The 14,310-nt window shown below is 45.8% G+C and overlaps 1 protein-coding gene across 1 annotated transcript; it reads right to left on the reverse strand.

Annotated features, from left to right (window-relative positions):
- Positions 1 to 1,329: 1,329 nt before the first annotated feature.
- On the reverse strand, positions 1,330 to 9,651 carry CCT4 (chaperonin containing TCP1 subunit 4). The gene is made up of 14 exons (XM_062610127.1): positions 9,443 to 9,651; positions 8,803 to 8,855; positions 7,989 to 8,078; positions 7,037 to 7,145; positions 5,709 to 5,851; positions 4,907 to 5,028; positions 4,686 to 4,818; positions 4,199 to 4,338; positions 3,827 to 3,923; positions 3,425 to 3,535; positions 2,938 to 3,068; positions 2,604 to 2,838; positions 1,834 to 1,947; positions 1,330 to 1,547 (listed from the first exon to the last, which is right to left on the reverse strand). Exons 1-14 carry the CDS (start codon positions 9,558 to 9,560, stop codon positions 1,530 to 1,532), a joined length of 1,614 nt encoding a protein of 537 aa, XP_062466111.1. The 5' UTR covers positions 9,561 to 9,651; the 3' UTR covers positions 1,330 to 1,529.
- Between the last annotated feature and the right edge of the window lie 4,659 nt (positions 9,652 to 14,310).

Raw genomic sequence — 14,310 nt, forward strand, 5'->3', positions numbered from 1 at the left:
TTCGTGTGTGCTGCACATAAACGACAACAGGATAAAGGTACATTGGGAGCAGCAGATTTCCACCGCCTCTGCAGAGGTGTTAATGACCGGTGCGCCTATTTATTGCATTGAAATTGCAAATACTTGTTATGTAAAAACACACAGGGAAGGATTGAACCCCACACCCTGGTGGTTGTAAATCTTGTCAAGAACTGGAAGTTTAGTCAAAGTGAACACCTGAACTAGAAGAGATCACTACTGGATGTAATCCTGTGGGGTAAGGTGGTATTTGGGATGCTCATGTTAGATGTATGTAAGTTCTTTACTGTGAGGGTGCTGAGGTGCTGGCACAGGGTGCCCAGAGAAGCTGTGGCTGCCCCATCCCTGGCAGTGTTCAAGGCCAGGTTGGACACAGGGGCTTGGAGCAAGCTGCTCTAGTGGAAGGTGTCCCTGCCTGTGGCAGGGGTTGGAACTGGATGATTTTGAGGTCCTTTCCAACCCAAACCATTCTGTGATTTTAAACAGCCTCTAGTGTGTGGTAATTCATGCACAGCAGTAATGCCTAAATCATCTATTTATTAGTATTTGAATTATTCTGAGTGTTCCACTTAACTAAGTCATAGGAAAGTGCTTCAACAGTAGCCGGTCAGCAAAGTGGTGGAAGTTTACTCAAAACACACAGATCCAATCCATCATAAATGAGTGATGGAATGCGAGTTGAATCAGAGTCTATGAGAGAAATACTGTCCTTCATAGAGAGGCATCTGGTCATCTCAGTACAGCAAGAATGAAAAGGTCAATTCAAACTTTCAGATGGGGTTTTCCTGGACAGAACTGGGAGCTGACCACCATGGTGCTGGAAGCAACCAAAGGAACCGTTATGGCTGTTCCAGGCAGATGCAGCCATTATCATCCCAAAGTGATTTCAAATAAATCCCTGTAACTACAGTAATACCATCCCTGCCTTTTCAGAACCAAGCTCAGTTTTGACCCTTGCACTCTGCTGCTTGATGCAGTACAAAAAGCTGCGTGTGAAGACAGCCCTGTGTGATGCTCTGGGTTGTCAAAGGTCATTCCAGACCTCAGCAGTGACCAGAGCAAGGAATGCGATGCTGTTCTGAAGTGCCATCACTGCAGACACTCCCTTGTTCAAGCCAGGCATAGGTAAGGGAAATGAACCCACTGCAGTACATGTTACCAGAGTGTAAGTTCGAGGGTGTCTTTAGAATCTATTACAAGAGCTAATTACTCACTGTTAAACTTTCCAGAGCTAAAGCAGGACCATGTAGCACAGAAAACCAAATCTAACAAATTTATCTTATTTCTGGCAAAATGAGAAAGCAAAGCCTCTGGTAGACTACTGCATGTTTATTGACAAACAGCATTTCCTCTTCCAAACCAGATTCTTACTGTTTTAAATTAACCTCCTGAAAGCACACAAGCCTTTGTGGACTTAAAAGACCATTCACACAGGCGCTTGTGGTGAGGAAACCATATTCCAGACTAGAGGGAAGGAGCTCAGGACACAGACCCCACGTTCCTCGTTCAGCTTAGCCTCGAGTGTTCACCTGCAAAGGACAGTTCACACAGTCAGGAGTGAGAAGACCATGGGGTAACTGGAACAAATACTTCTCTGCCTGAAGACCCTGGGTTTTCAGTCACTTTAACTCTTCATTTTAAAGCACAGTGTATATAATGCATTTCACTTTGTTACAATTGCAGTTATTAGACTATTTGGCCTTCTAAGTAGCACATAAACTAAGACTAATACACAGGAAATCTATTTCAAAGCACAGTAAATTAGATAATAACTATTCTGGTGATTACACAAAACTCAATGCAAACACTCCTCACCACATCATCGATCTTCAGGATGCTGCGCACGGTTTCTGTCGCCAGAGTCAGGGCACTCAAGGACACGAGCAGTGGCTGCACAACCAGCTCCTCCAGGATGTTGGAAATGCCACCCTATGAGAACAAGCAGCTTTTACTGTGTGCAAGTCACTGCAGTGAGATTCAGTGAGTTTGCTTTTAGTAGAAGCCCCAGAAAGACAGCCAACTTGAAATCAGACTTGTATCAAGGGGCTCAAGCACTCAACTCCTGTTGAGGATGGAAGATGCGTACATGGGGGGTACATTATGGTATGCACCTTCTCTCCCCGGGCATTTGACAGCCAGCCATAATCAGCCAAGAGGAAAGACACAGTTAAGCCAGCTTAAACATGGTGGCAGTTCGAAAGAAGCCAGACCACTGTCTTCCTCCTAACACACACACACACACACACATAACTGGACGAGCTTTAAGATCCCTTCCAACCCAAACTATCCTGTGATTCTATATCCATTCCAAATATATCTATTTTCATAGGTGAAACAATGCTTTTGAAGAGAGACAGGAGGTTTCTTATTCCACAGGTACAACATTTAAAGTATCTGCTATTACCAATACTCTGATAAGCTGTTACAGCCTCAGAAAGCAAGCCATGATCTCCCCCAACACTCATTTTGGGGAGAACACCATTAATGAGATCCAGACCTGCCTCTCTCAGTCCAGCCCCAGTGCGGAGCATTTTAACGCCCAAGTAGTTCTGTAGCCACGCTATGCACACACAACTCCTGGTCACCTTTCTGACATTGATGCCAGCTGTTTTCTCCCCTTGGGCGTGCCTGTTTCTCAGCTCTGTCACTGTCGAGATGGGGTTGAGACCTGCATTTTCAGCCAGTGTTGAGGGGATGACTTCCAGCGCTTCTCCATAGGCACGGACGCAGTAAGCATCCATGCCCCGCAGCGTGCGAGCATACTCATTCAAGCGCAGCGCTAGCTCTATCTCAGGGGCTCCCCCTCCTGCAATCAAAGCTCTGTGGACAGAAGTGAAAACCAAACCTCAGCTCATGTAAGCGCACCTCGATTAGCTGTCTCTGTTATTAAATTACTGATTAACCGAATGCAGATGTTACCTTTTCTTAACTAAGCATCTTATGACACACAGGGCATCGTGAATTGAACGCTCGGCTTCTTCTAGAACGAGTTTGTTGGATCCACGTACCACGATGGTCACGGTTTTCCCAGGGTTTGTGCAGCCTGTGATCTGAAACATAAAACCAACTCTGAAGGCTAAATCTGGAGAAGGCTCTTTACCAGGGCCTGTAGGACAGGACGATGGAGAGTGGCTTTAAACTGACAGAGGGGAGATTTAGATTAGACATTAGAAGTTCTTCCCTGTGAGGGTGCTGAGGTGCTGGCACAGGAAGGTGTCCCTGCCCATGGCAGGGGGTCAGGACTGGAGGTGCAAAACCACTCCACCACTGTACTTCCCGAGTCAGTGGTTACTCAGGGATTAGAAGTAGGTACTTCAATGTAGTAATTTCAGCAGTAAAACCCATAAAAGTTAGCAGATGTTACTAAAGTAGTTGGCAGATGTTAAGCAAGCATTAACACTCTCACCTTTACCAGCTTCCCAGAACCGTTCAAGTTGACCTCCTCTGCCAGCTCAGCAGACCCCAGCATGTCAGGAGTGAACTGGTCAATGTGAGCAACAGGCTTAGTTCCAATGGTCTGAAACGGGAGAAACAGTAATCAGAACTTGACTGCAGAGTCAGCAAATGACCTGTGTAATGTTCCTCTGCGTACTGGGCCCAAATGCAGTCGGGACTGTGGCTTTTACATCTGTCCTGAATCTTTCCAGAAGTGTGACTGCTCAACAGAACAGGAATGGGTTTTAGGGAAAAGTCTGCTCTTATGTTATAGGCAGAACATGAAACTTGTAAAACTGTCATAATAAACTGGCACTGGCCAAGTACTTAGTTTTGGGGTAAACTTTAACAGCCACTTTATAACTCACTTTACCTTACATATAAACTCAATGTCATCTCTTTCAATTTCTTTAACCACCATGATCTTCATTTTGTTCAGGAAATGAAGGGCTAGGTCACTGAGAGCATCCCTACAAACAAGAGGGAAGTAGTCAGTTCGCAGTGCTTTTTTAGTAGCTGGTCTACCAGCAGTGCTAAATTCTTCAAACTACAAAGTAGGGATGTCATTAAACTCAAAATACAGACACCATCACTGCTTTCTGAAGGTGCTGTCACCATTATAGCCAGTCTGACACTCTGCCAAGTGTGACTGTTAGTACTGGGCTTCAATTTTCCAGGTATTCCAAACAATTCCAGCTGCTCCCCCCAACACATGCACCAAGCCAGTACACTGGTATTAACATACCGCAGAATAGACTTCTGGATCAGCAGTACGTTGCATCCAGCCTTCTTAATCTGCTTAACTAAATTTAGGATATAGACTCTCTCTTCACGTAGCACCCTGTCCATTTGGGCATAGTCAGAAACAACTACTTGGTTGTCCATCTATTTAAACAGAAATAAAGAGAAAAGTATTATGACCAACTGCTGACTTTAAAAACAAGTGTCAAGATGTTCCACATCCTTTAACTTAGGAGCCCCTGACTCAAAGCAAACAAGCACAGCAGTAAAATGTGTTTTGTTAGAGGTTATTTAAATGGTAATACTGGACTTTTGAACTGTTCTCTTTCTTATACCAACTACAGTTCTTTAAGAGTTATGAGTATCCATGTATTACCCAGCAGAGATTCATTACAGCTGTGGAACACAACTGGCATCACAAGAGCTTGATAAAGTATGTTACTACATTTACATCTCCTAAATAGTGAAACAAAAGTCAAAATTTAACTTACATCTGTCTTCGGAGCAGACAAGCAGAACTGAATGAGGCCAATTTTAGCTTTTTCCACTCTGGTTACACCAGTATTTGCCACCTTCTGAGTCAGGACTAGTCCTTCAACCAGTTCACAATCGTCAATTGTGCCCCTGGAAACAAAAGCAGCCCATGATTTTAGGGCTTTGGGAAGCCGATTTCATAGGGACAACAGTCATCTAACTATGAACTGTTTCTTACCCCAACTTCTTAACAATTTTAATGTCTCTGAGGTCCACGCTATTAGCTGTAGTTGGGTCAATCACCTTCATCACTGCGTCCACACTCATTGGAGAAAGTAAACTAGAATACTGGCACACAACCTAAGGGGTTTAACAGCAAAGAGGAAAAAATGATGAGAAATTTGACACTGATAAACAGTTACTACAAAATAACAGTCCTTGCATTTCAGTGTTTGACTTGTGAATTTTGAAACAAAGCTTGTTTTCCCTCCCTGCCCATCAACCAGATGCTTTAACATGGTATCTTGGGAATGACTGCTCCATTTAAAGGCAACGGCGGCTATGCTGGTGGCAAACCCCATGTTTAGGGACTTAGGGAAGAAAACTGGACTTTGCTTTCTGAGAATAAGACCTTTAAGAGCTTCCCAGATTAATATGCTGTAAGGTAAACTAGTGCACACTTCTCTAGGTATTGAGGCTGTATTAAGAGTTTCTGTGACATGAACACAAACTGTCTACACAAACTGCTGGCAAAAGCTCTCAGTGTCCCACCTGACTCTTCTGTTGCTGTTTTCAGTCAAAGCTTGCTTTTACATTGACAGTCCACATCTGTGCTCACCAATACTTCAGACTGAAATGCACTCTGTTTCAATTTAATCTGGATCAACCACAGCTTTCTGAGAAAGGCTAAGGGAAGGCAGCCAATGTCTGAAAACCAGCGGGGTTTTGTGATGCGCAGGATATTCTTAATAAGTAAGGAGCAGCATAAAGTGGGGCAAGCTGAAAGGCTCAGCCGGTCTGATGTTCAGCATCAGCCATACCTTTGAGTTCAGGGCAGTAGTTGCACTGTTCAGCAAGGTTTCCCTGTCACTCAGTTCAACCGGCTGTGCCATGTTGGTCAGGACTTCAATACCTTTATCCAGAGCTTTCTGGAATGACTCTGAAATAATGGTGGGGTGAATTCCTGTGGGGAATACAAAAAGGCTGTTACAGACTCATGCTTTCAAACCAATCGTGTTTCCCTCACCCTCTCTTTCCATTTTAAGATTACAGACTCTCATGTCAGAATAATCTGAAGACATCTTAGCAAAACGCATTCTTCCTGAGTATATGGCCCCCGTTACTACTTTCCACTGTTAAAGCCGAGGAAAAAAGCTATAATGTTCCTAATAATCTGTCCTCACAGACAATCCCAGCACATCTCCTCGCAGTGTCTGACATCTCAGCAACACCACACTTTCTCAACGTTTTCTTCACCACTGCCATTCCTAAAGCTGCCACTGTCCATGTAACACCTGTGAGGAGCTGGACAGCGGCTTTACTGGCGCTTTTCAGACTGTTTTCACACGGTTGTACATGCAGTTCCTTGATTTCTCTGGAATGTGTGATACACTCTGTATCTTTTCAGAGCAGGCAGCTTATGGGCAACTGTTAGACAGGCATTTTCTACCTACCTGCTCTGGTAGAGGATTAATAAACTGTAAGTAAACTGTTGACAGGGACTAGAGGACACTAAGCACAATGGTGCATATTGAGATTAGGAAAGTGTAAGTAAATTGCTATTAAGTCCAGATCTGAGACAGAGAAGAGCTGTGCAGATCCAGTCATCCTTGCTCTATTTCCAGTGCACACAGAAGCCTAATTGTTATGTGGTAGTACAGGTAACAAAGCTCCTGAACCGCACGGAAGAATGTCCTGAGCAAGTGGAACAGAGCCTACACTAACCATTGTGGTCTGCAATTCATGTTTTCCCCTCACTAGACTTTCTCAAGGGAGAGGATAAATTTGCAAAGTGTAAAAAAAAAAAAAGTCAAAAACCCTGCAAAATCACTGGTCCCAAATTCAATTTATACCTTCTTACATTCTCCTTCCGTCCATGCAAGAAGTACACATATAATCACAGTGAGTATGCAAATCACATCATCTAGGCACTATGTCCTGTATCAACAGCAATGCAGTCAATTAAAATACGCAGCTAAACAGATTTTTAATCCCAAGTGGAACACAAGTGAAACCTGAATGTGAAGACTCAAGTCACCTTTCACGTTTCAACTGGTAACAGCTACATTAGGCTCCATTATACATGTGCAAGCAGACAGAGAATTTAGCTACCTCCAGTCCCATTTCCATACTGAATATATACACTAACCTTTCTGAAGAAGTCTGGAACAGGCATCCAAAAGAGCTCCAGCGATGACAACAACAGATGTAGTGCCATCACCAGCTTCAATATCTTGTGCTTTTGAAAGCTCTACCAACTAAAGGACAAATCATGACGAAAGTTTATATAATACTGCTATTTAACTGCAAACACTGACCATTACCAAAACAAGAGAGAGATTCAAGAGTGCAGCACAACTGACATCAACCTTCCTAACAGGACGGATCATGCACTGTCTAGTGGAAGGCGTCCCTGCCCATGGCAGGGGGTTGGAACTGGATGATCTAAGGTCCTTTCCAACCCAAACCATTCTGTGATTCTATGTATGAGTCTATGATTTTCTGATTTGAAGTTTGTACCTTTTGCAACTTCCCATACTATTCTGGCTGAAATACAGCTACAGCAAAAACAAATCACTAACAGAAGCAAAGCAGCTTTTCTCCTAAGCTTAAAACTGATCATGCCTAGCACGGTTTAACTTTTTCTTCCCTGTAGGAGGGTCATAGGAAGTTCATTTCCCTCTCCAACCACAATCAAATCTAAGAGGCCTACATTTAACACCTCAGAAAATCAGGCTGCTGTCTCCTCACACCATCTGACCATAACAGAACTCATTCTCTTCTATCTTAGCACTTTGGGACATCACTAACACTTCTTTCTTAAATGAGAGATGTTATTAAATGAGAAGGTTTATTAAGTGAGAGATGAAGATTCTTTAATGTCTTAAAACACAGCCAGAGGAACTGTGCATGAGGAATACTGGAACACTTCAGCATATCTTGCAATCAAAATAAATGTTCCTGGAGCACACTGCTCTTGCTCTGTATCACTAGAGGTAACGCTCCTCAAGTCCACACAAGTTGTTTCTATGGGGTCTTGTCCCAGAAATTAAGTTCTAACAGGTATCATTTTCTGATTAATAGACGAAAAAGCCACTCACCATTTTGGCTGCAGGGTGCAGGACCTGCATTTGTTTCAGGATCGTAGCACCATCATTAGTGATTGTTACATCTCCTTTAGCATCCTGAATCTGAGCAGGGGGAGAAGAAACACAGTTCTGATAAGTAACTATGAATCTTTCATTTAATTTGATACTCAATGTAAATATGTTTCCTGACAACACTGTTTCTCAAACTCAGATGTGCATTTAGCTCCCACTTTCCCTTAAATAAATGAAGTCTGGAAAAGAACTTCAAGGCTAAAGATGGCATCCTATAAAAGATGCCTATTATACAGAAGGACACGGAGCTGTTGGAGCTAGTCCAGAGGAGGCCACGAGGATGATCAGAGGCTGGAGCACCTCCCGTATGAAGACAGGCTGAGAAAGTTGGGGCTGTTCAGCCTGGAGAAGAGAAGGCTGCGTGGAGATCTCATAGCAGCTTCCAGTGTCTGAAGGGGGCTACAAGGATGCTGGGGAGGGACTCTTCATCAGGGACTGCAGTGACAGGACAAGGGGTGATGGGTTCAAACTTAAACAGGGGAAGTTCAGGTTAGGTATAAGGAAGAAGCTCTTTACTGTGAGGGTGGTGAGGCACTGGAACAGGCTGTCCAAAGAAGTGGTAAACTCTCCATCCCTGGCAGTGTTCAAGGCCAGGTTGGACAGAGCCTTGGGTGACATGGTTTAGTGTGAGGTGTCCCTTCCCATGGCAGGGGGGTTGGAACTGCATGATCTTAAGGTCCTTTCCAACCCTAACTATTCTGTGATTCTATGCACAGTAAGCTTGATGCTTTAAGAACCTAAGTATAAAGTTTACCATTTTATCCATTCCTTTTGGTCCAAGGCTTGTTCTAATTGCATCGGCAACAGCTAGGAAGAGAGAAAAAACAAGTCTGCAAGTTGATCTAAAGAATTACAGTCACTTGCTCCATCATTCTAGCCATTCTTTCTAAGAAGGTGTCTCCCAGCAGTAAGCAGTTCCCAGTTATCCCCCCCAGCACTGCAACATACTTCACAGTAGAATGACACAAAGCATTGCAATACCAGGTCTGATTTACAAGGCTTTTATTCAACAGTTAACACCCGATCACTTGCTGCAGCCATTTTAAAACGGAGTAATAACAGAGACACGCTATACACCAAGTAACCCGACCAAGGCTCCTGTCAAACGCCGAACACAGCACCCCCAACACTCCCTGGCCCCAACCCGGGAATTCCCTGCCGTTAGCGCTCCCAGGAACACCTCCGGCTGACACAAAACCGGGATCGTATGGCCGGCGGAAACACAACGGGAGCGTCTGCGCCCCAATGAGGGCAGCAGGCGGGGCGATGCCAGCCTTCAGCACCCCTCCGGTGTGCCAGAGGCCCCTCACAGCGCAGCAGAGGGAACCCTGCGGGAAGCCGGTGACCGCTTCCCCTCAGCACCGGGCGCGGGCCGCTCCGGCCTCCCCCCTCACCTTTGCCGGCAGCGATGTTGCTGAAGCGGATCTGGGAGGGCTTGTCCCGGTCCTGGTAGGTGCCCCTGGCTCGGTTCCCGCCGCCGCCATGGCCCTTGGCGCCCGTGTTCTCCGGCATCGCGCCGATGGACGCGGATGAGCCCCGCGGTACCGGCTGCTCCAACGGGAACCTTCCAGAAGGCACCGCCGCCACCCGCCGCCTCAGCACGACGCGACGGGTCCTTCCGGCCGGCGCCAGCCGTGTCGTCACCCAAGAAGGCTGCCCGTGCGCGCCTGCGCGCCCTACCCGGAAAGGCAATCCCGTGCCTGCAGGCGAACGGCGCGGACACCTACACACTCGCTGCCGCTTGTAGAATGAACGGCGCGGGGGCCTTGCGATGTTTCCCGCCCGCCGCCGTGGCCGCTGGGGGGCGGAGGGGCGCGGCCGGCGTGAGGGGAGGAGGCGGGAAGCGGCTGTGGTGGAGGGGTCGGTGAGGGTGTGGGTGTTTGTGCCGACAGCGGTATCGGTATCTGCGGGGTTCCTCTGCCCCGGCGGCACCCCACCGCCTGTCCCCACCCTCAGTGTGACCCTCGGCCGGAGCTGGGGCCGTGGAGAGCGCAGTAGCAGGGGTACGTGGGTTTCCTCATCACTGAAGTGGCTGGTGAAAGGGACCCGCTGGCGGGCTGGGCAGCCTGAGGGAAGGCGTTTCCTGAGGGGACCTGCGGCTGTGAGGAGGGATAACTCTCCTCATGTTAATGACCGTGAAATCACTGGGCTGTCTTCAGCTGTGTGGCATTCAGCTGCACAGTTAGGGACGTTGGATGGGGCTCTTGCAAAGCACTTAGTGCCACGTAAACCACTAGTGGTGGATGGAGTGCATCTGTAACTCGGTGTCCTTTCTGGTCTCACCCAGGGCTAGACGGGCCCGATCTTCTGCCTTTATTTTCCCTGTATTTTCCCCTCCTAAGCCCAAGAGCAGCTCTGCTATTCCAGCTGTGGTGAGCAGGGCTTGAGCACTTGGTTGGTTTAATGTTTTGCAGAACCTGCTGCCAAATAAGGGGTTTGAGCAGTAGGTTTGTCACCAAGTGAAAGTAAAGTTGAATTAAAGGGAAAGACAGAAGCAATGTATGTTTTCATAACATGCTGATCTTCCCATGTGTCTGAGGGACTCGGTTCAGCTTGTGTCAGCATGGTAGGAAGATAGGCTTTATCATCAATAAAAACAATATTAGTGTAAAAGATAGCTTACACCTCTTAGGATGATACTGCCTTGAGTGCTATGTTGATACAAGGAGCTTCTGTACACTTGTCTTCTGGGGGCAATTCCTAAGTAGCTATTTAAATGCTACCCTTCATGCCGAACAGGATGCAGACATGAGATGGATTAGATGTGAAGTGTGTACTTGAATCCACAGAGGGAATTCATTTTGTACTGTGATGAAAGTGAGACACAAAGTAAGGCACAAAAGAGCTCTGAGAGAAAAATACCCAGTATCTAAACCAGGTAGGTTTTTATGGCATTTCTCTTTCTGACTGGATGTGAGAAGCCAGGATTCGTAATACGGCAGTGCCAGTGAAGTGCTTTTGTGTAGGCACAGTTGTATAAGAAACCTGTCCCTGCACTAGTGAGGTGCTGCTAAGATAGTCTGTTGTAAGAAACAGGCCAAGGGTGTGAGCTCTTGAGCTTGTTTTCCATTTCTGAGTATCTGTAGCAGGAGCTCCCTACAAGTGAAACATGGAATCGGCTGCCCAGGGAAGTGACAAATGCTCCATCCCTGGCGGTGTTCAAGGCCAGGTTGGACAGAGCCTTGGGTGACATGGTTTAGTGTGAGGTGTCTCTGCCCATGGCAGGGGGGTTGGAACTGGATGATCTTAAGGTCCTTTCCAACCCTAACTATTCTATGATTCTATGTCCTCGTGGTGAGCAGTATTCTAGTGCCAGCAACAACTTTATGTGGTGATACACAGAAATCAAGCATTTGGACAGTTCTGTTCTTGGAAAGAAAGGAAAAAATTTTTACAGTCACATTATTTCATCACCTCTAAACAATTTTTAGTAGGTTTTTATTTCTTTTCATAGAATCACAGAATGGTTTGAGTTGGAAATTGCCTTAACGTCATCCAGTTCCAACCCCCCTGCCATGGGCAGGGACACCTCACACTAAACCATGTCACCCAAGGCTCTGCCCAGCCCGGCCTTGAACACCGCCAGGGATGGAACATTCACAGCTTCCCTGGGCAACCCATTCCAGTGCCTCACCACCCTCACAGTAAAGAACTTCTTCCTTATATCCAGTCTAAACTTCCCCTGTTTAAGTTTTAACCCATCACCCCTTGTCCTGTCACTACAGTCCCTGATGAAGAGTCCCTGTCCAGCATCCTTGTAGCCCCCTTCAGATACTGGAAGGCTGCTCTGAGGTCTCCACGCAGCCTTCTCTTCTCCAGGCTGAACAGCCCCAACTTTCTCAGCCTATCAATGATTTATGCATCATTGAATGTTAGATAACTGCTCTTTGTCAGAGACTTTATAGAGATAAGGTTTTGGAAGTGAATGGTCATTGCCTTTTTATATTCATTTTTTAACAGGCAGAGAAGAAAGCAGTTTTACACATAAAGGTAGGGATACATCCAGGTCATAGACAGGGGAAAGGTTTACTACCTTGACATGGCTTTATATCAGCTTCAAAATCATCAGAAACACATCCTCTCCAGATTTCTTGTAGGCCCCCTTTGGGTTTTGGAAGGCTGTTTTTCAGGATTTTTGGAGGAAATGGAAGTTTGATCTAATGCTGTGACAGTGACCTTGTTGCATGTAGCTCTGTTTGGCAAAACCCAGCCTCATTAGTGTTAAGAATCATTTGGAGTCTGTTCCATTGCTGGGTGGAGAGCCTGGGTTTTTACTTGGTATGGAACAAGCTGCTGAGCTAACTTTAGGACTGCTGTGGTTAGTGGCTACCTTCTTACTAATACTTTTGGTGTGTCAGGGTTGCCTTTGTACAGCTGGGATCAGGGCAGAGTTGGGGTTGAGGCTTCTGTAGGCGTTCATGCAATCAGGTTTGCACTGGATTTAAAAGGAGTCATCCGGCTGATATAAAGGTTGTTCTCATCCACTGTCATCTTCCTCCCTGGTTAGAGTTTGGTTTGATTTTGGGTCATTGCAGGTTTGAAGGTGTCACTGGGTGGCAGCTGACCCAGAGCAGGCATTATGTTTTATTACTCATTTTGTGTCTGCTGTCTGTAATTGAGCTGAGCAGATAGGTAAGGCTGTCAAACCGAGTTTTATTTAGGACTTTGACTGCCTCATTCCATGTGAAATAGAGATTATTTATTTCTTTTTACTACTGTGTATTTAGTGGCAGCCTTATGGTTAAGCTTATTCCTGCAATGTCCCATTGACCTGTGTGTCAGTTGTTCACACTGATCCAGGCAGGGGGTTGTGGAGAAACATTTCTTAGGTATTTGTAATTTGGTGCTGCTTATGGGAGTTACCTGAGATGCCTTAACATCAGTCAGACTTGCTGTTGAAGTTCAGCTTCGTGTTGAAGGTTGAGGTTTCAGACAGCAGACCCAAAGGAGCAAACATGTTGTTAAGTCATGTTCAGAATCAGCACTTCCACATTTGTTTCAAAGCTGAGTTTAGACTTGGAATTGCCTACGCATTATATTGTTTTTCTTACCCTCTTACCATCATTTCTGGGTGTTGTGACCTTTTCCAGCATTCCCAAGGAGCAGTGAAACAATAACAAACCGTACAGAAAACACCCACACACGTGATGCTGGAGTTGTAATGGGGCTTTTTTTAGCTTAGTGTCTTGAAAAAATGAGATTTGTATGTTTAGTATCTGTCCTCCAAATAGGACTTGGACCTACAGCCAGTTCTGACTCAATGTGGTAAAAGCTCTGTGTTTTCTGCCTTTGTGTGAGTAGGCAGCTGCACCGAGACGGGGGATATTGAGTTAAAGGCACAGTGAGGACAGAGTTGAATCCTTCTGGGATGTTTGTCAATAGCACAGTGCTGCTGTGGCTTTCAAAGGTCTATTTTACTTAGGCAGAAGCAATGAACCACTGTCAGCATGGAACCTTTTTGACAGTCACTGCGGTGCACAGTGCTTGTGATTCTGGGTGGATCATGTCACCTCTCTGTCTCTTGATTTTCCTTCCCCAGCTCTTTCCAGTTTGGAGCAGTCAGATGATAACATCTTTTTGCCTGCAGTTTGTGCGGCATCTTGTCAAATGGTGTCCTAATACCAAGTGATCCTTGCCAGTTCTGATGCAATATCAGCAACTTGAACAACCTTCACAGCACAAATATCATCAGTAGACACCTAAACACGTAATCAGGACAGAATGGGGCTTCTGGGAATATTTGCATCTATGAAAATGCCTCGGATGTGTATCTTTACTACTTACTGCACTTATGTCAGGTTGGACACGAGCATTAGTCTCATGTGTCTTCCTCTTTTTTCCTGGAGATACCCTGCCCAGTGTTCTCAAGGCAGCAGTGATGACAGCATGAGGACTGATTGCCAAAGAGAGGGTGACATCATTTCACCTAATGGCCTTATCTCAGTTATTAAGTACCATTACTTAATCATGCTCTGATAACAGCAAGTAGCCTCTAAGCATTTAATAAACGCAATATTTGTGCCTTCCCAGCACAGAACATGCTGCACAGCAAGTAAATGTTAGTTTTTCAGAGGAGAAGAAAGCCTCTACCTAGTGCTGAGTGCGTGATTGTTTTTATTTTTCTCTTCTATCTGGAGTTTCATCCCGGAATTTATCGCTCTTGACGTCTGAGCTGTGCTTAGAGCTCAGCAGGAGCTGCTAGCCTGTGCCCGCCTGCATGGCAGAGATAGCTGCATCGCTGCTTCCACCTTCTGGACGAGAC

This window comes from Pezoporus occidentalis, unplaced genomic scaffold (genome assembly GCF_034315485.1).
Source record: "Pezoporus occidentalis ecotype Australia unplaced genomic scaffold, CSIRO_AGI_Poc_V1 ctg10, whole genome shotgun sequence".
Classification (NCBI taxonomy): Eukaryota; Metazoa; Chordata; class Aves; order Psittaciformes; family Psittacidae; genus Pezoporus; species Pezoporus occidentalis.

Bases quoted from the DNA above. Each gene is read 5' to 3' on its own strand.
- CCT4 (XM_062610127.1), bottom strand. From the start codon at position 9,560: ATGCCGGAGAACACGGGCGCCAAGGGCCATGGCGGCGGCGGGAACCGA. The intron at 8,856-9,442 runs GTGAGGGGGGAG...CTCTCTTCCTAG, and splicing joins CAACATCGCTGCCGGCAAAG to CTGTTGCCGATGCAATTAGA. The intron at 5,852-7,036 runs GTTAGTGTATAT...TATTCCCCACAG, and splicing joins TTCCAGACTTCTTCAGAAAG to GAATTCACCCCACCATTATT.